The sequence below is a fragment of the Sycon ciliatum genome, chromosome 1, assembly GCF_964019385.1.
Source record: "Sycon ciliatum chromosome 1, ocSycCili1.1, whole genome shotgun sequence".
Taxonomy (NCBI): Eukaryota; Metazoa; Porifera; class Calcarea; order Leucosolenida; family Sycettidae; genus Sycon; species Sycon ciliatum.
Window position 1 is genome coordinate 95,118,895 of NC_088643.1, and position 20,840 is coordinate 95,139,734.

A 20,840-nucleotide genomic window follows, 5' to 3' on the forward strand; every position below is an offset into this window, starting at 1 on the left:
ACATGTACATGTACTGTTGATGCCTAGGTTGTGTTAATGCCAACGTGGTGTGGGGTTCTACTTCCCTGTGACCAGATGATTTTGGAATGACAAATTGCATTCATGTGTAGCATTGTATGAATAGGAGTAAGAGCTGTGTGTGTGTGTGTGTCTGGCTGTGTGTGTGTCTGGCTGTGTGTCTGGCTGTGTGTGTGTGCGTGTCTGGCTGTGTGTGTGTGTGTCTGGCTGTGTGTGTCTGGCTGTGTGTGTCTGGCTGTGTGTGTCTGGCTGTGTGTGTGTGTGTGTGTGTGTGTGTGTGTGTGTGTGTGTGTGTGTGTGTGTCTGGCTGTGTGTGTGTGTGTGTGTGTGTGTGTGTGTGTGTGTGTGTGTGTGTCTGATTTTATACCCTGTACCCGTGTGTGCTGCAGCGCGAGTACTATGCCACTCATCAGTGCTTTTTGACAAGTCGCTCTATATTCCTGGCTGTGTGGAAGATCACTAGTGGCCCTGCAGGCTTGCTTGCCTTGGACGACTGGCTTCGCAATATCCAGGTATTGTTAGATATGAATAAGAAATGTCTACACTTGTTTTATGTAGTGCTACAAGTACCTATAGCTTGATTAACAGGTCCTTTGTCAAGACGGAAATAGTCTTCTTTCTTTGTCAAATTGTATTTATTCTGTGTGTGTGTGTGTGTTTGTGTGTGTGTATGTGTGTGTGTGTGCGTGTGTGTGTGTGTGTGTGTTGGTACATGGTGTGTGTGTGTGTGCGTGTGTGTGTGTGTGTGTGTGTGTGTGTGTGTGTGTGTGTGTGTGTGTGTGTGTGTGTGTGTGTGTGTGTGTGTGTGTGTGTGTGTGTTTCAAGGCCCGTGTGCCGGGAGCCACTGTGGTGATCGTCGGCACACATCTTGATAAGGTGAATGGTGGTTTGAGGCACTGTACGGATGTCTGGTTGCCAGCGTTGCACAAACGCTACTTCATCAAATCAGCAGTGGCCACGAATCAAGAGGAACACGGATTTCCTCATATTGTCGCCGTCAAGTTTGTCAGCTGTGTGGGTTCTGGTACGAATGTCGATGATCTGTGCGCTTGCATCTATGAGACAGCCTGTGCGATTCCTTCGCTGAAACGTAAGCTGCTGACAACAGTGCTAGTTTTGAACTGCAGATGACAATACCGGTATGCCAAGACACATTGGAGTCTTGTTTTACTGCATTTGTGTTTGTCTCTTCTTTCACTTATCCACTCAATCCACCCAGCAGTACTTCTTCTGGAATGCATGAACAAGTATGTTAGACACTCGCTCATTGAATAATAATAATATTCGCTGGATCCGCGTTAGCATCACTTGAATGTTCAAAAACGCACAAGCTATAGCCTTCGCTTCCGCAGGCCACCACTATGCCTTTTCACCTTAGTGGCAAATGCAGACCTCACAAGTGAGTCAGGGGAGAGGAGGTGAGTTTCTCAACCAATCGGGCGTGTAACGGCCCATAACCCTGTAAACTGCATTCTTGTTATCCTCACTCCGAGCTGTGAGTACCCAGTTGACCGTGGGTGTCAGCGCAGTTCAACACGCGTAAAAAGTCTTTTTACACGCTCCCTGCTACCAGCGCGGGTCTCGAACTCGGGACCTCATGATTCGCAGGCAGGCCTGCAAACCAATCGGCCATATGCGTTGGTCATTGAATACCAATAGAATAAATTGAGAACCAGGGAGTAGTACTTTACTACTCTCCCTGTTGAGGGAGTAGTAAAATACTACTCCCTGTTGAGAGCAGAGTAGCATGAGAAGTGTGGGTTCAATAGACAGCGAGATTGGGAGTGCGTAACACACGCATGCGCACGCGTGTGCGTGCGCAAGTGTACGCTCTTCTTGCTGAAGTGCAACCTGGATACTGATGGTAGTTGTGATTAGTTGTGTGTTCTTGCTTCTGATCTTGTCATTGTGCTGATGTGTAGGATCCCAGTCGAAGGAGAAGATTGTTGAAGAACAGGTCCCTGCGTCCTACATTGCTCTACAAGACGCTGTGTCATCATTTCGCTCCAGTTTACCAGGCAGCACGTTGCCAATCTTGTCTGATTCGCAATTCAGGTAATAGAACAACTCCAATTGGCGTGTATGCACGTGTGTGCAAATGTGTGTGTGTGTGTGTGTGTATCGATCCTGCACCTCGCCTAGTGCTTCAACACCAACATTGTTGCCTATTCCACTGCCCGTCATGTAACCGGTGCTTTCGATCTGCTGCTGGATTTAAACGGCACAATTGCGAGCGTGGCAAGCGACCAACAGCGAGGGAGCGTCTTGAGTTCAAGTTCTGCTGTGCGTGCGGCGAGAGATATCGCAGACAGCAGGATCTGCAGCGGCATGAGGCCGGATGTTCTGCTGCGATGCCGTGATGCTACCCCTTTGTTCCCCTCCTGATGAGGGTAGCTTAGCCGTTTAACGGCAGCTGTTTGTCAAGGTCAAGGTGTGTGTGTGTGTGTGTGCGTGCGTGCGTGGGTTTGTGTGTGTGTATGTGTGTGTGTGTGTGTGTGTGTGTGTGTGTGTGTGTGTGTGTGCGTGTGTGTGTGCGTGTGTGTGTGTGGAGGGGGGGGGGGGGGGGGGGAGGGGAGGAGGCCTAACACAGCCACTTCAATAGGATGCCAGCTGTCTTGGAGAGCAGAATTTTGGATGTAGTATTGCCAGAGTATCTATTGACCTGCGCTAATAGCAAGACAGCTGAACACATTCAACATTTGTACTTGTGGTATGTACCGGTATGTAAGTCGGCCCTACCGCTATCCCACTGTTTTCGGTGGCCGTATGTTACGGTCATTATACAGCTCAACTTTATTTGCTGGCCTTCACTACCCGGTAATGCTATACCTGCGCATTGTCAATTGTGTTTTCTCATGTGTCCACAGCATATTTCCTGATTATATTTACATGTATCCGCATTGCATTGTTGTTTATTATGTTTTGTTGGTATTTGTGTGTGTTTGCTCTTTGTGTTGTGTAGGAAGCACTTCAGCTCCATTGTGGGTGATGTAGATGAGCTGAAAGTGGCTGTGCGGTTTCTTCATGACAATGGTATAGGTTCTGACTGTGCTTACTGCATGCGTGTGTGTCCATGCATGTGTACACTGTGCGTACTGCATGCCTGTGTCCATGCATGTGTCATGTGTGTGTGTGTGTGTGTGTGTGTGTGTGTGTGTGTGTGTGTGTGTGTGTGTGTGTGTGTGTGTGTGTGTGTGTGTGTGTGTGTGTGTGTGTGTGTGTGTGTGTGTGTGTGTGTGTGTGTGTGTGTGTGTGTGTGTGTGTGTGTGTGTGTGTGTGTGTGTGTGTGTGTGTGTGTGTGTGTGTGTGTGTGTCCAACCTGTCGGAAGGCTACCCTCTTGCCAAAGCATTTTTGGAAGTTGGACTAGTTTCGGCTCCACAATCCAGTGTGTCGTTACTATATAGCTTTCATGGCTGAGGTTGTTGGTACGTCTGTTGGCCCTGGGTTCCCAGTACCCAGTTGCCGAGGCTAATAACTCCAATTTCACTTCAAGGTACCAGTGCATCTAGTGTCTGCTTTTATCAAAGCAGCGTGCTGTCTATACTGGTTACCCCAGCAAGTGTAGGGTGTGCATAGGTAACTGTCTTGGCCGTCCTATTCCGATGTACTCCGTGTCGTGTAGACCAGGTGTGCATTGGGGGGTCGATTCACATGGCTTCGCCAGTTGTGTGGATTAGACAGTTATCTGGCGCTTGTCTTGATCTGTTTCAATCAGAATCAGATCCGCTATCGTTGCTATAAAGAGAAAATCTGTGGGTGCACATCCAGTGCATTTGCAGATTTGCGTGCTTCTCTTGCGACGGGCGTATACATGGTACATGGTGTGTGTGTGTGTGTGTGTGTGTGTGTGTGTGTGTGTGTGTGTGTGTGTGTGTGTGTGTGTGTGTGTGTGTGTGTGTGTGTGTGTGTGTGTGTGTGTGTGTGTGTGTGTGTGTGTGTGTGTGTGTGTGTGTGTGTGTGTGTGTGTGTGTGTGTGTGTGTGTGTGTGTGTGTGTGTGTGTGTGTGTGTGTGTGTGTGTGTGTGTGTGTGTGTGTGTGTGTGTGTGTGTGTGTGTGTGTGTGTGTGTGTGTGTGTGTGTGTGTGTGTGTGTGTGTGTGTGTGTGTGTGTGTGTGTGTGTGTGTGTGTGTGTGTGTGTGTGTGTGTGTGTGTGTGTGTGTGTGTGTGTGTGTGTGTGTGTGTGTGTGTGTGTGTGTGTGTGTGTGTGTGTGTGTGTGTGTGTGTGTGTACACTGTGCTACACTGTGCTACACTGTATGTTGTTGTGCCATCACATGTGCCAGCCCATTGCAGTATGTACCTTGTAATTGTGTCATTGACCTCATGTTTACATCATGTCTACTAGTATGTTTGCATGTACATTGTACATGTACTACACTTGTTGCACACTTGTGCATTTTGTGACAGTGTACCGGCACGTGATATTGGGGTGAGGGTGGGGTACCATTATATTTTTACTACCTTGTGTAACCTTGTCTTGTGTTTGCATACCTGCATACCTGTATACTAATGTATACATGTATCCAGTCGTTAATTTTGATGTGTTGCTTCATGCTGCTCTCCTCCACTGTATTGCATGTTATCTTTCCAGGTGTGCTACTGCACTTTGACGATTCACGACTCAAGGATTTCTATTTCATCGATCCCCAGTGGCTTTGCGATGTGTTGGCTCGTGTAGTGACTGTCCGTGAGGTCATGCCCTTTAGCAAGGACGGTAAGTCAGTGTACAATGTCATGTACATGTACATGTACATGCAATGTTTGTAGACAACTTGTCTGGTGCTTGCTGTTGATTACGTATGTATGCATTTGTGATGCTGTTTACTCGGTGAAATGTCCTCCTGTGTACCTCCGAACAATGTGAGTCCCGGCCTGGTCTCAGGCCTGGTATCCATGCTTTTCAGGCGCATAGCCCGTGTGTAGTCAGCCTAGCCTGGTGACCACTCCAGAAAATAGCCGTCATACGTACTACATAGTCAAAATAGCCAAATAGCCGTCATACGTACTACATAGTCAAAATAGGCAAAGTGACAGCTACCAGGTTGCCATACATGCTCTGGCACATTGCCACCACACCACCGATGTTCGAGCTGCGCCCCTGTACCCTGTACCCTGTACCCTACTTTTTCCAAGATAGTTTAAAATAGCCCACCATATTTTGTTACTTGAGCTTCTGCCATATTTGTATGAGTGTGGTCTGAGAAGTTGTGTTTCTGTTGTGTGCATTGCTTCCCCTCAGGCATCTTGCCTATTCGAAGTCTCAGTCACGTGTTCAATAGTGTGAAGTTTCCAGCTAAACTGGCCAACGTCTGTGTCCAGCTTCTTGGGAAGTTTGAAGTTGCTATCCAGCTGGATCTTGAAACTCTTCTCATTCCATCGCAGCTACCTGAGTTGCCACCGGCACAAGCTAAGCTTGATGGCCACTCCAGTAACTGGTCGGTACGTGGATGTCAGTTTCAACGTGTCTACTTGATGGTCTATGTACCCAGTGGGTTCTGGCCGCTACTGATCACACGGCTTCTGGCCAGCGAGTTGAAAGTGGACATGTGTACGTATGCATCTTGCTTTGTGGACTTGACTGGTGACACCGTGCATTGGCGTCTGTGGCGACGCGGTGTTCAGCTTGTCCTTGAAGATACTCCCATTGTGACCATGGAGGAGGTCAGTGCTGCAGATCTGTTCAAACACTTGGACACAACACCGGCCAGTGTTGTTGTGCAAAATGGCTCTAAGTGGGAACCACTGGTACTACTGGACGCAGCACGCTGCTTACATGTCACAGTGCTGGATTTCAGAGCTAAGCAAGCCGCTGACACACCACCACCGCCAGTTTGCACTGATGCAGCAGCTGCTGATCACTCATCTACGTCACTTGTTGATGCTGACCATTCAGTTGATGCTGCTGCTGCCGCCAATGATGCTACGAACGAGCCAGAGCAGCAGGATGAGGTGTATCTGTTGCAGGCGAAGCTGCTGACAGAGTGTACGTACGCTATAGACAGCCTGCTGAGTGACTGGTACCCAGGTATTGGTGATCGTAATCGCTGCATGTCCACCGGCACGCCGTACATCACGCGCTGCCACATATGCCCAATGTGTCGCGCTGACTTGACCGCACCGGGTATTCTCTGGGAGAATCTGCAGTCGGCCGTCCCCGCAACACAGCCAGTACCTGCGGGAGCGTTGGCGTGTCTTGCTGCTCCCGGCACTCCACCGCCAGTGGACGGCATGGTAACGGTGTTCTTGCTAGATCAGCTAGTATCACTAGCGTGCCATGGCTATCAGGCCATTCAATGTCATAATCACGGTACAACCCCACTGGCTGATATGGCACCGGATATCGTAAGTTACCATTTGACATGTATCAGCACTTGTGACTTGTTAGTTGTTTCTAGTCTGAGCTGCTGCTGCTTTTCTTGACATCCATTGCAGCAGTGTACAACGATTGGAGTCGTTTCTTATAGGTTCTGTAACCGAATGGCGCCTAGTAGCATGCACTATGATCCGACACACCGCCAAAGACAACAACCGACCGTTCCTTCTTCGTTCTAAGATTCTGTTGAGTAAGAAAAGTGTACGGTATTATATGTGACCAAAAAGATACAGTGAAAGAAAAGCCTAGCAAAGCATTGCAAGGCACGTTGGTTCGGCTGCGTTGGTTCAGCTGCACGCTAGTGCAAACATGCAGATCGACAAAGTTGGGCGGAAACCACACCACAACATTGCCAGAAACTAACTTGTTCACACCTACATACAATCATGAGTCCATACCGTGTCTGGTCTGGTTTGTTATGTTAGCAACCTAGAATGCATTGAACACATGGATTCGATCACACATTCCCCCCTGGTAACACAACAAAACAGGGAACTTGCACTAAAACGTAGAACTAAGGTTCTCCAAAGAAAAGAACAACACTCCACCAACAGCTAAACAAGAGAACAGCAAAATGCGTAATGGGTCTTGCATTTGCTAGCTTGCTCTTAACTAAGCACGCGCCAAGCTAGACTGATAACACGGCACACGTACAGTTTCAGGAGCCATAGCGCTGTGGTGGCCTAATGGCAGATCTGTCCCGCAGTGACATGCGGATGCCGCCATCCCCTATGTTGGGCTCAGGGCCTGGCAGCACTGATGCTGGCTGGTACAGATAACCACCATCTGTAGCCGCTGCACTGTCGTCCATCAGCGCTGTTGGTTGGGCCAAGTCACGGGCGACATCCCTCTTGATGATCTCCACGTTGACAATCTTCTCCGCTGAGTGTGGATCAGCAGCCCGGGTGATGACAACTGTCGACGGCGACACAACGCGAACGATGCGCCACCCAGGCTCGTACGGTGCCAGGCATTTGCGGCTCCGGGAAGGCCGACGTAACAGCACCGCATCCCCTACGCTGTACTCTGCTCCTTCGATCACGCTCTCTGTGTCGTTCCGAGAGAGCTCTTCGTTTACGAGGTCTCGCACACGTGCCGTCTTCTCTGCCAAGCTTTCAACCCAGCTTGACAAACTGAGGTCTTCTTCCTCGCGCTCGACCAGGAGGTTGCGTGGTTCCCATCCCATCATTGCGGCGCATGGCGAAATCCCAGTAGCACTGTGCGGCCGCACCCTGTAGTAGTAGAGCAGCATGTTCAGCTCTGTCTGCCAATCGCTGCTGTACTCGACCACTTTGCGGATAAGACCCAGCAGCGTGCGATTGAAGCGCTCGGCTCCCCCTTGGCTCTGAGGGTGGCGCACAGCTCCATGCCTCACATGTACGCCGAATATCGATAGCAGAGACGACACCACACAGTTAACAAACTCCGTGCCGTTGTCACATCGAATTACGCTTGGTGGGCCAAACCGGGTGCAAATACCAACAAGCGCCTCCGCGACACTGACACCATCATGGCGGGCTAGGGGTACGACTTCCACCCACCGTGTGAACATGTCCACACACACGAGGACACAATGGTAGGAACTACTGCGGCTGGGTCCCAGCTCTAACGTATCAATCTGGATGACTTCCCACGGCCTGGTTGGTAGGTCGCTTCTCGCGGCTGGAGGGTTGGGCTCTCCTCGCGACGGGTTCGCTGCACGGCACGTCCCGCAGTCTCGGACGACTTCCTGGCAGCGTTGCGCCATCTGTGGGAAATGACAGCACTTCCGAAGACTGCCCCACATGGTCTCCCAGTTACCATGTCCGGTGTTGCGGTGAGCAGCACCGACGGCTTCACTCTGCAGTGCAGTAGGCAGGACCGGTACGATCACATCACCATCGACGGGGTCCACACGACTGAGGTACAGGACGCCATCAATAACACGCAGCTGACCCTTTGATTTCTTGTACAGCTGGCTCGTCACTTGCTTTCCATCCTGTAGCTGTGTCACTGTCAGCTGCACATCCGCATCTACCGCTTGGCACCCGCGGATAGACCGCATCGACGTTGGCCCCTTCATAGAGCTTGCTGGTAGCGCTGCTGCGATTTCACCTGCTTCCTCCCGACAGGGAGGCCATGAGGTCGGCACGCGGGTGAGCCGATCTGCAACGTTCGACTCCGAGGGGACCCACTCCACGGACACCGTCATGCCAGCAGCAGCCACAGTGTCCTGAAACACCTGCAGGCGGAGACGGACGAGAGACTCGTGGAGACCCCCGACCTTCACGCGATGAGTATTCTGCGAGACCGAGCGCAACCAACCAGCAACCGTCTTCGAGTCGGTCACGATGGTCAGGTTCTTGACGTCCCACCGGATGGCCAGATCCAGCGCCTTCAGAGACGACTCGAGCTCCGCCACATTGATATGACGCTTGTCTGCTTTGTCTCGCAACCATGAACCATCCTCGACAACCTTGCCATCCTGCGTGAGCACCGTGGCAATTGCCAGGTTGGACGCGTCACAATACGCTCGCCACGTACCCATCGTTGGGTCAGCGTACCACACTCCGCTAACGGGATCATCATTGCACAGGCGGTGAACAATGTCGCGGCAACACTTCAAGACAGCATCCGGTACAGCCTGATCCCATGCCACCTCTGATGTGCAGGCAAGGCGCTTGACATACGAACACGATGGGCGCAGCCAGGCACACACAGGGTAGTGCCCAATCACTCTGCCACACCAACTAAACAGTTCGCGCTTCGTTGGTTTGTCGGGTAGCTGTAGAGACACACCTTCGCGACGCGTCCACGACACACTCCCCTCGTCATCAGCCTGAAGTTGCAGACCTAGCACACGCGCACTCACGGCTGGCTCAGCCGGTTTGGTTGGCAGGCCATACTCCAGGAGCCGCGACTTGGTGCGGTCGACGAGCTGCTCTGGGACGTAGAGATCATCCACGTAGTTGTCTACGCCAGCGAGATCACGCGTGGCCCACTTCACGATCAAGTCCATTGCCTTTGGAGCCACGGACAGCCCGAAGCCCATCCGCTCCAGGACGTACACTTCGCCACGCCACACCACGCACTGATAACGCCACAAATCGGGATGAATGCGTACCTGTAGGTACGCTTTGCTGATATCCAGCAGCTGATACGCTTGCGGAACGCCCGCTTGACGCCACCTCCGTAGCGTCTCGCCACATGCCGGAGCGTCGGTGCCAGGGTGCGACGTCAGCTTCTGGTTGAGGAGCCGGTAGTCGAGGCAGGGCCGAACTGGCGTTGATGCCTTATGCTCCTGCGTAGCAGCGAGCAGAGGCAGCACACATCTCGGCTCACCATGCTTCTCGACGTCATGCTTCACTAGCCAGCCGTTGCCGAGCCATTTTTCAACCTCATCTCCAAATAGCTGTTCCTGCTCCTTGGAGAGCTTGGATCGTGGGTACTCTCCAAGGCCTGACCCGATGCACGTAGTCGGCTCCGTCTTGTCCGCCCATTGCCACTGCACCTCCCACGCCTTGTCAGCCGTACTCCACCGGAGGATCATATCTGATGCCCGCAGCACAACATCGCCATTGCTGAGCTTCTCCACGTCCGCGTGGTGAAAGTCTTCAGCGACGGCTCGTGCTTCCGACTCGGGGCGTGATGGTTGCTCATCTGGGGTGCTCGACGCCAGCACCAATGGGCATGCAGCACTGACGGTCCCGAATACAACCCCCACCAGTTCTCCTGCGTCATACTGCATATGCACACCACCCAGAGTCGCGATGCTGTTAACTCCAATCAGCACATCAGCCTCAACGACAGACAGGTCGTCCACCACCAGCATGTCAGTCTCGGTCTCACGTAGGCGAACCACAGCACTATCCAGCCGTGAGATTGTACACTCCACGACGCCACGGACATCCACCGGACTGCCATCGATCGCATTAATTGTCGATGACGTAGGCCTGATATCCAAAGCTAGGTCGGTTGCCAGGGCGCTAGCTACAAGGGAGCGGGATGCACAGGTGTCCACAGCAGCTACTACACGCTTGCTTGGACCGCCGGACCGTTTGATGTCCACAAAGATCCGTGGCAGACTGTCACCTCCACTGCTCAGGCATAACACCTTGGAGTCACCATGATCACCAGAGTGCACAGGAGCAGCGGCTGCACTCCCACCCCGCTGCTTCTTCTGCTTGAAGGCCTTGAACTCCGCACAATCTCTCATCATATGCCCAGCCTCGTCGCAGAATAAACACGTCAGCTGACTGTGTTTGGCTTGCTTGTGGCTACCAGTGCCACTACTCGTGCTCGCAGGGCAGTTCCGCTTGAAGTGGCCAACTTGACCACACTTGTAACACAGGACACGTCTTGCGGAGTCGCGACCTGCACCTGCTGCAGCGGTCATCCTGGAAGAGCCTGATGGAGCCCGATCGTCTAGAGCACCGTAGCTCACTGCTGCCACACCGGGCTTCATCGATCGCTCCACGCTTCTAAGCCGCCTGACGTACTCCACGCAATCGTCGATGGTGTCCGTTTTTCCACTCATACGGAGCTCCTTCGCAAACTGAGAGGGGAGCCCGGAGAGAAACTGCCCGATCACTATTTTATTCTTCCCATCAGCATCAACCTGCTCACCAGACAAGGTGAGAAGCCTCTTCAAGTCCGCTGCGAAGTTGTCCACCGACTCGTCTCCTCGCAAGATCCTGGACGTAAACATCGAGTATGCTTGATCCGGTGCCATCCCAAAAGCGGCGGTCAGCTTCGCTTTCACATCGGCCGGCTTCTTCTTATCCGCTGCCGCCATCTCGTTCCACACGGTGAACGCCTCACCCTCGAGATAGAGCGGTAGATTCGCCATCTTCTTTTCGTCCGAGTCCCACTTCTGCAAGTCCGCGACAACTGAGAACTTCGCCCAGAATTCGCTCAGGTCGTCCCGACCCCCGCGGAACGGTCTCAAGAAGCATTCGACTTTGGCCATCTCGCACTGCTACCCAATTCGCCTGACTAATCCGAGTTACAACACAAACTCCTGAGTCCCGGGTTTCGGCACCAAAAAGTGCTGTAACCGAATGGCGCCTAGTAGCATGCACTATGATCCGACACACCGCCAAAGACAACAACCGACCGTTCCTTCTTCGTTCTAAGATTCTGTTGAGTAAGAAAAGTGTACGGTATTATATGTGACCAAAAAGATACAGTGAAAGAAAAGCCTAGCAAAGCATTGCAAGGCACGTTGGTTCGGCTGCGTTGGTTCAGCTGCACGCTAGTGCAAACATGCAGATCGACAAAGTTGGGCGGAAACCAAACACCACAACATTGCCAGAAACTAACTTGTTCACACCTACATACAATCATGAGTCCATACCGTGTCTGGTCTGGTTTGTTATGTTAGCAACCTAGAATGCATTGAACACATGGATTCGATCACAGTTCCATCCCGGCAGATGATTTCATGTACCGTATTTTTTCCCCGAAACATTCCCGCCTTCCTGCCTCCTGTTTTCTTTGCAGAACTTCAGTGACTTCAAACGTGACACACTCATTCCTTCGGCAAGTGTAATCTGTGGTGAACTGCTCGGAGCAGGTTCCTTTGGAGAGGTGTTCCGTGGTACTGTGACAACTGATCTTGGCCGTAAGGTAGGCACACATGCTGCTCTGTTCCATTGACATCGCAATCACTACTACTACTTGTACATGTACAGTGGACCTCACACTAAGCACTCATTCTGATAAGACATACGACTCTTGTTTAGTACAGGGACAATGCAGTGTGGAGCACTGCTGTACTCATCACTACTGACGTTTGTCTAATACTTTAATAAGATAAGAAGTATCTCAGATACTAAGTACTGTATAGCAGGAAATTTTCGGACGGAATTTATTTTCGGACAATTTCGTACACGGCCTCTTTTGTACTAAAATTAATTCCGTACTAAAATGTGTACGAAGTAGTGGTTGCGACTTCGGCGATGATTTGTAAGAAAGGGTTTGCTCCCCACACCGGAACTCGCGCTATTCCGCTGACTTTACTTGACACTTCACTGACTCACGACTGCCATCCAGAGCACACGAGAAGTCCATCCAACCTTCGACTCGGCAAACCTGCAAGAAAGTACCACTCCCTGCTCAATACACAGTGTTTCGGGGAATTCACCCCTCATCAGTTGAGCTTGAGTAGGCTGAGGAAGATTGTGCCTGAAGAGCTAAAATGTGTTCATGTGAAATTATCACTATACATGCGTACAGCATGCAAACACGTGCATTTATCATGCAGTACTGTACGAAAATAAAACGATTCATTTTAGCTCGTATGTAAACAAAATCCCAGGGTTGGGTGTCAGTTGTCACCACTGTACTTTCAATACGGTAAAACGTGTAACTAAAGACCACCGTGACTAGTGACCAGCCTGCTACTACAGACCACCGTGACTAGTGACCAGCCTGCTACTACAGACCACTTCGCCAGGCACGGACGGTCTCACATTCGTATATCCGTATGGTGGTGCGGTGCAAACCTCTAACTAAGGACCACCTGCCACTAAAGACCACTTTCTCTGGCCCCAAGGGGTGGTCATTAGTCACATTACTGTATATCCCAGTGTATGCACTACTACTCATAGTAACAGGTATATTTGTTGTTCTGCATTGTGTAACAGGTATCATTATTACGTGCTCATGTGTATTGGTTTGCTGCCTACTCACAGGATGTTGCCATCAAGCGGTTTCAACGTGTTGAACAATTGCATGCAGCACATAGTTCAGCTGATGAGGAACTAATTGCCAATCAACTGCTGAGCATCTCTGCTCCATCGTCTACTGCCGACAGTTTCTGCTGTCTTCGACAAGAAGCAGCCGTCTTGCAACACCTGCATCATCAGAATGTTGTTGCTCTTGACGGAGTGACCTTGAATCCGCCTGCGCTTCTGTTGGAATGGGCTCCGCAAGGCGCCTTGGATTCGTTGGTGGCGTCCTTTTCCGGATGCCTTGATGAGATGTATGGAGCTGCAGCAATCACCTTGACCTTGCCCCCATATATACTCTGGCAGATATTACAACAGGTACCGGTTTTGTGCTTTCCTAAAGGACATGTGAGAAATGTGGAACACTGGACACCTGGAATTTGAGAAAACCTTTCTGCACTGGTTCTAACCGAGTCTCACGGGAACTGTGTACTTGTTTTCTGCTCTCCCCTGGAGGTACAAATTTCACAGTTTACGTTAATTAATCTCCATAATGAGAACACGTTAGAGTTGAGGCGGACAGTTTGTCTTGTTCCTTGGTATTCGCATTTCTCGGTTTTCACTACAACTTTTAACCTATCTTGGTTGTGAGTGTTGTAATGGTGAATGGCCCAATCGTATACATCTGTGAATGTGGGTATACATCTGTGGATGTGGGTATACGTCTGTGGTGTGGTTGTGGGTTTGCACTTACCAGTTCATGTGAACTCTATGCGATGTGTCAGGTTGCAGCTGGCTTGCAGTACGTACACAACTTGTCTATCATCTACCGAGACCTGAAAGCTGAAAATATCCTAGTGTGGGCTATTCCATCTGCTGAAGAACTGGCCACATCTTTGCAGGAGCCATGTTCTCGCAGCGACACATTCCGCAGCGCCGTTCATGTGAAGCTGAGTGACTACGGCATTAGCCGTGTGTCGGGAACGGGCAGTGTGCGCGGACTAGCCGGCACGCCTGGCTTCATGGCGCCGGAGATTGTGGCGCATTCCGGCACAGAGGGTTATACCCAACAGGTATGCTGTAGCTCTAATCATACAGTACTACTACTGTCTATGTGTATGTCTATGTCTATGTGTCTATGTGTATGTGTGTGTGTGTGTGTATGTCTATGTCTATGTCTATGTGTATCTGTGTGTGTGTGTGTGTATGTGTATGTGTATGTCTATGTCTATGTGTATGTGTGTCTATGTGTGTGTAGATGCATGTGCAACTGTAACTGTTAGCAGTGTGTGGGCTATCTACTAGCACTTGCCTCATCCTGCTAACTGTGTACATGTACTAGTACCTTGTTCTTGAGTACTGCTAACTGCTGTCAGGTCTATACTTCTGAAGTACATGATTGTACTGATAGGCTTCAGCTGTCAGGTCTATACTGATAGGCTTCAGCATGAGTATGTGTTTTGGCTACTTCACATGTATGGTATGCTAGTACATACCTCACCAGTCTGCTTCTAGTATGACAAGCTGATGGAAGATACATACTCTCTCCTGTCAATCTGCGGACAACAGTATCAATTCATGTTTTGTGGACTTGTTCATGCACAACAGAGAGTGCACAGTCTGAACCTGGTCCTGTAGGATAGAGAACATGGCAATGAAGATAGTTTCTCCAAGCCAAAATGAACGCAAGCCCTAGCCTTCCTTCCTGGAGTGCATGAGTCGACGAAAACAGCGAGCCACACGCGCGCACGCACACACACACACACACACACAATAACGTTACATGCACTCACGTGCACACACAGAGTTTGTGTGCGTCTTTCTTTCTGTCTGTGCATGTAATGTATTGTTTGCTGTTTACGTTTCTGAATGTCTTTTCTCTCTGACGCCAGGTTGATATCTTCTCTTATGGCATGTTGATGTATGAGTTGATGACGCTGGCACATCCCTATGCTGGTGTGATCCCTAGCTACGTACAGAGCTTAGTACAGCGTGGTATTCTGCCATATCCTACATCAAGAGTAAGTAGTCATGCTGCTCGCAATCTGAGTGCAGTATGCTGGTGGTGGTACTCAGGGTTCTGGACACAATCTTGTCTGCCTATTGTGTTGTGTTGTTCATGGTTTGTTTAGTGTGCTAGGTTGGTGTGTAAATGGTGTTGCTGTGAAGCTTGTTCCTCTGGTGCTCAGATTTGTAAATGTTTCAAGTAGTCCCAAGCTTGCAATACGGTGTACGTTGCAGTGTACACAATGTAGTCTCATCTCTGGCTGTGTATTGGGTACCAGTACTATACTGTACGTGTACTAGACATGCACCAGGAGCTATGTTTCTAGTCAGTACCCAATCTTGGCATGATACTCTTGTTGCTGCTGCTGCTGCTGTGGTTGTGGTTGTGGTGGTTGTTGTTGTTGTTGTTGTTGTTGGATTGTGCTGGATAGTGTACAGTCTCTAGCATAGAAGGTACAATGTACACTGTACCACTGTAACCAGGGAGTAGTACAATACTACATGTATTGTACCACTCCCTGCACTCCCTGCACTCCCTGCACTGTAGACTGTAGACTGTATGCTGTGTGTCTTCACATTGTATGCTGTGTTATTCACATTGTGTGCAGGTAATGAATCAGCCAGTACAGCTACAACATCTCATGCTACACTGCACAGCTGCCGAGGCTAACACGCGTCCACAAACAAACAGTTTAGTTCAGTTGATTCGCCAGCAGAGTGTGTTGTTTCTCGCTGATGGCATTCCTCTGCCCCAAGTCCGCATGCAGCGTGTCATTGACGTGAGCATGAGTGTTTCGACTGATCGTGCCTCGCCTGGCAAAGTATGGCTGTTGTCTGGTGGACGGCGTTCTGGTGAAACCCAGTCGGTTCATCGCATTGCGTATGCTGCTGCAACCGCTTCTACACAGGTCAGTAGCATAGCATAGCATAGCACAGCATAGCACAGCATAGCATAGCTGTGATGCTCCAGGAAATCCAATCGCATGAGTCAAGTATGCACCAGGTGCTCTGCAGACCTAGACCTGTGAACATTAGGATGTTCACTGGTGCAGGACGCAAAGCTGACTCACTAGATCGAATTTCATTGAGTAGCACTGTATATTGTAGCCATTTTCTTTGGAGTGTAGCTTTGAAGGTCAAAGTTACATTGTAGAAGAAAGACGGGAAGATGCACCCGGTGTGCTAGGAGTGCTCAATACCGCGGTGGAGGCAGAGCGTACTACACAGTACAACAAGGCACAAGGCTAGCTTGTTGTAACTCTGAGTAGTCCATGCTCTACAACCCATCAGGCAGTAGTGCAGTAGTGCAGTAGTGCAGTAGTGCAGTAGTGCAGTAGTGCAGTAGTGCAGTAGTGCAGTAGTGCAGTAGTGCAGTAGTGTTGCCTGATGGGTTGTAGAGCATGAACTACTCAGAGTTGCAAGTTGCAACAACCTAACCTTATGTCTTGTTGTCCTGTGTAGAAGAAAGAGTGGGCTTGAAATTATAAAAGCACAGTGTGACTCTCATATCACCGTAACAGCAGAGGAGCGGCAGGATTGGGTATTGCTTCTCGCCCAGAGCCTGACTGCAGGTAAATGCAGGGAGGAAACACGAGACTGATTTCTTGTTCAAGTGAAGCTAGGAGTGTGTTCTCTTTTATCACTATATGCACATGTATGTTGCATGTGTATGTTGCATGTGTATGTTGCATGTGTATGTTGCATGTGCCGGTGAAATCAATGTTCTGAGTAATGAGTATCGCCACCACTACTGTTACAGCAGGGGCAGCGGTGTTGTGTAGCTGTTGAAATGGAGGGGTAGGGCCATGTTGGGTCGGTGTGTGGTCTATACTGACTGACGGGAGATTGTCTCCAATCTTCTTTGTATAGAGGTATAGAGGAAGTTAGCACAGACTAGCTTGGCCATAGCGCAGTGTGGAATAGTGGGGCTAGCTTTTCTTAATTTCATATTTAGCGCTTTTGGGCGCTATTATTTTCTTCTCATTATTTCGCACCATTTGTCCCCATCATTTTCGATGCCTAGTTGCAACGCTGACGCCGAGACCTCTAATCGGTTGAGTTGCTCCCAGCACATCGGCACGTCGTCCCTACATCCCCTATGTTTTGTCCAGAGAGTCGTATTTTACGACTCCTTGGTTTTGTCCTTTTCCTTGTTTCTTTTTATTTAAAAAAAATAAAAAAGGCTGACCCAACTTGTGAATTTTTACTCATTTAACACACTAGTCCCTTCAGTAGAACTAGAAGTCAGAACAACTTGGTAGCTGCCTGAGGATCGCTTTGCATGAAACTCCAAGTTTCAGCTAACAAATTGTTTTGACTTCTGTGTTGGAAAGCGCTGTACCCTTCCCACGGGTGTCGAGCACTGTGTGAGCCTTGGAAGTCTGGGTCGGCATTGAGCACTTTATGAGGAGTGGAAATTTGGGTATTATTTTCCTACTGTGTCTTTTCACATTAATCTCAATGTTCATACAAAGTTAGTGAAGAGAGGTCGGATCTGGCTTCTTGAGATCTGCGGTGCGGGTGTGCTATGTATGCATTTTAAATTTGAACTCAATTGCAGGGTTGCCATGGGTTACGAGAAGTAATGTTGAGTAGACTGTTTCTTTCCTTCATTGTTTGTTGCTTGGTGCCGTGTGCTGTGTGTGTGTGTGTGCGTGTGTGTGTGTGTGTGTGTGTGTGTGTGTGTGTGTGTGTGTGTGTGTGTGTGTGTGTGTGTGTGTGTGTGTGTGTGTGTGTGTACCAGTGCATCTAGTGTCTGCTTTTATCAAAGCAGCGTGCTGTCTATACTGGTTACCCCAGCAAGTGTAGGGTGTGCATAGGTAACTGTCTTGGCTGTCCTATTCCGATGTACTCCGTGTGGTGTAGACCAGGTGTGCATTGGGGGGGGGGGGGGGGGGGGGGGGTCGATTCACATGGCTTCGCCAGTTGTGTGGATTAGACAGTTATCTGGCGCTTGTCTTGATCTGTTTCAATCAGAATCAGATTCGCTATCGTTGCTATAAAGAGAAGATCTGTGGGTGCCCATCCAGTGCATTTGCAGATTTGCGTGCTTCTCTTGCGACGGGCGTATACATGGTACATGGTGTGTGTGTGTGTGTGTGTGTGTGTGTGTGTGTGTGTGTGTACATGCATATGTGCACGCGTGCGTGCATGATGTGTCTGTCTGTCTGTCTGTATGCAGGTTGATGAGATCCAGTTGCTGGAAAAGCTGGACACCGCCTACCTGTGCAGTACCGGTGCTTACATGTGGACTTTCTCTCGCACTGGTCATGTCTGTATTGTGGACACCGAGACACTGACCGTCTGTCACAAGTGGAATGTCATCAGTAGCACACACCAGTCGCACGCCAGTCACCCAGACACCAGCGTACAGTGCGTACACTTTGTTCCTCGGCTAAACCGTGTGTTTATCGGCCTCGGCAACGGTGTCCTACTGTCGTATACTGCCAGCCTTGATGACCTCATCCAGTGCACTGATGATACTGATGGAGTTATCCAGCAATCGCATGACCCTGGTGATGTCATTCAGCAATCACCTAACTCCAGTAATGTCACCACGCCACGATCACGCAGGCCCAGTGACGTCACTCAGCAGTCACATGACCCCGGTGATGTCATTCAGGGTTCGTATACTCCCGGTGATGTCACACCGCGATCTCGTAGATCCAGTGGGAGTGCTAGTGCTCAGGACTCCAGTGGTGTCTTTCAACACTCCAGTGAGTCCGGTAATGTTACAGAGCAGAGCAGAGCACTTGGATCAAGTGAAGCTGTCGCTGATCAGTCCAGCGTGTTCAGTGAGGCCTCTGAGCAGTCGTCAGAGTGTACTGATGCCACCATCACTCAACAATCAAATGAGCCCAATGATGATGTCATTCAGCCATCACACGAGTCATCACCTGGTCTCCTGGTGTCTGTGCTGCGCAGTGTGTTCCTGATGGTTTCTGTGGATGTAGGCAGAACAGCACGTGATACACAGCTGTGGTGCGGCCATGCCAATGGTATGATTACCGTACTACGAGCACAAGATATGTGTGTTCTGGCCACACTGCAACAGTCGGAATCCACTGCAAGTCCGTTGCCTCTTCGCACTGTTATGTTGGCTGCACACGACACATCGACAGTGGGTCACACCACCGATCAACTATGGACTGCTGCGTGTCCAAGTAGTCGTGTATATGGCTGGGCTACATCAGCTACTGCAAGCAACTCACCCTGCAATGTGGCTGTCATTGACTGCTGTGCGGACAGTGACTTTCCTGGTCAGTTTACCTGCCATTTTTTTCTGAAATGTTCTTTTCTTCTCCATACGCTATGCATTATCCAGTCCCTGTGTGTTGATGCGTTATCAAATTCCTTTTGAATCTCTCTCCCCTCTCCTGGGAAGACTCACGTGACCAGTTTATGACAGTGAGCAAATCCAGTTATCTGTGGTGACTTTGTGTATGTGTGTGTGTGCATGTGTATGTGTGTGCATGTGCATGTGTGTGCATGTGTGTTTGTTTGTGTGTGTATGTGTGTGTGTGTGTGTGTGTGTGTGTGTGTGTGTGTGTTTGTGTGTGGGCATGTGTGTTGTGCCTCTTCTTCAGACTCTGTTGTGATCAACGACCTGAGTTGTGCATCGGATGTGCTTGTTGTTGCACTGAGCAATGGCTATCTAGTTGTTATCAACACCTGTCAGCACTGCATTGTACGCAAGGTCAGGCTACATCCAGGCCCAATGCAATTTGTCCGCATCATGACGTTTGACAATGATGTGGACTTCATCCGTCCGTCTGCGTGGTGTCTTCATCGGCAAAGAGCGAGGAGTTGGCTACCTTTGTACCTGCAGGCACTTCATGCTACAAACACAGCGGAGGGTGCGTTGTACAGAGCTGCGCCCATGATACTGACTGGTGGGCATGGCCTGAATGTTCCAACCAAGTGCCAACCCGTTTATGGCAGCCGTGAGACGCGAGTGAACAACTCCTTCTTTGCTCTTGGGTTGTGGGATGGCCGGATGCTTCTCTCGCCAGATTCCAATTGAACTTTGGCCTCTGAGCAAAGCAGAAGTGTTGCCCTCACCATCCAGTCTCTCTCTCTCTCTCTCTCTCTCTCTCTCTCTCTCTCTCTCTCTCTCTCTCTCTCTCAGTCATTGTGACATCTTCTTCACTGGCTTTTTTCTTTGCCTAGCGGTGTCATAATCTGAACGGTTCAGATTATTTTCAAAAATGGCCAAGTTTGTTTCTACTGAGTTAGCGGTGTCATGAAATTAAAATTATTTTATCCTTACTCCTTTGCCAATATCTGGTTACTCCAATTGGCCTTGGCTCATGGTCGATGTTGAGCCATTGTGCTCTTTCCTTCTACTATTCATAACTAGACTCCTGGTGGCGAGCCGCTGTGCTTTTTCAGCATTCGGATACTGCCGTCGTCACAGAATTATTAATTTTTAGACAGACTTAGTTACCTCTTTTTCTCCTTAGACATGTTTTGCCAGATGTTAGCCTCCCTCTTCCTCTCGGTTGCTGCACTACAATTCACAATGTACAAACCAGGGTATTAGCCAGAGCTTGGTAATATGACTCAGACTGTATGTCTCACTGCTCATCGCTTGGAGAATTATGCCGCAGTGGATATTAATTAAACGTCTCGTGTACTTGTGCCAGCAAGACTTTCGAGAACTAAGACATTTGTGGACATCACGCAACTGCATTATGAAAGAAGAAGGGGTTTGTCTACTGACAACCGCTCCGCTCAGTTTCAGTTGCTATTCACAATCTTGCGCGTTCGCAGATTAGTAACTGATTAGAGCGG

At 49.8% G+C, this 20,840-nt stretch overlaps 1 protein-coding gene across 1 annotated transcript in view; it reads left to right on the forward strand.

The window, feature by feature from the left end:
* The window catches only part of LOC135806624 (leucine-rich repeat serine/threonine-protein kinase 1-like), a 31,272-nt gene extending 10,557 nt beyond the window's left edge, over positions 1–20,715 (forward strand). Inside the window, exons 9-21 of the mRNA XM_065320848.1 lie at positions 408–530; positions 844–1,108; positions 1,941–2,073; positions 2,981–3,051; positions 4,609–4,731; positions 5,257–6,359; positions 11,872–11,997; positions 13,065–13,418; positions 13,826–14,113; positions 14,933–15,061; positions 15,656–15,955; positions 18,229–19,306; positions 19,634–20,715. Coding sequence (XP_065176920.1) covers positions 408–530; positions 844–1,108; positions 1,941–2,073; positions 2,981–3,051; positions 4,609–4,731; positions 5,257–6,359; positions 11,872–11,997; positions 13,065–13,418; positions 13,826–14,113; positions 14,933–15,061; positions 15,656–15,955; positions 18,229–19,306; positions 19,634–20,070 — 4,530 coding nt within the window. The 3' untranslated portion in view covers positions 20,071–20,715. The remainder of the gene's footprint in view (positions 1–407; positions 531–843; positions 1,109–1,940; positions 2,074–2,980; positions 3,052–4,608; positions 4,732–5,256; positions 6,360–11,871; positions 11,998–13,064; positions 13,419–13,825; positions 14,114–14,932; positions 15,062–15,655; positions 15,956–18,228; positions 19,307–19,633) is intronic.
* Positions 20,716–20,840: the final 125 nt, after the last annotated feature.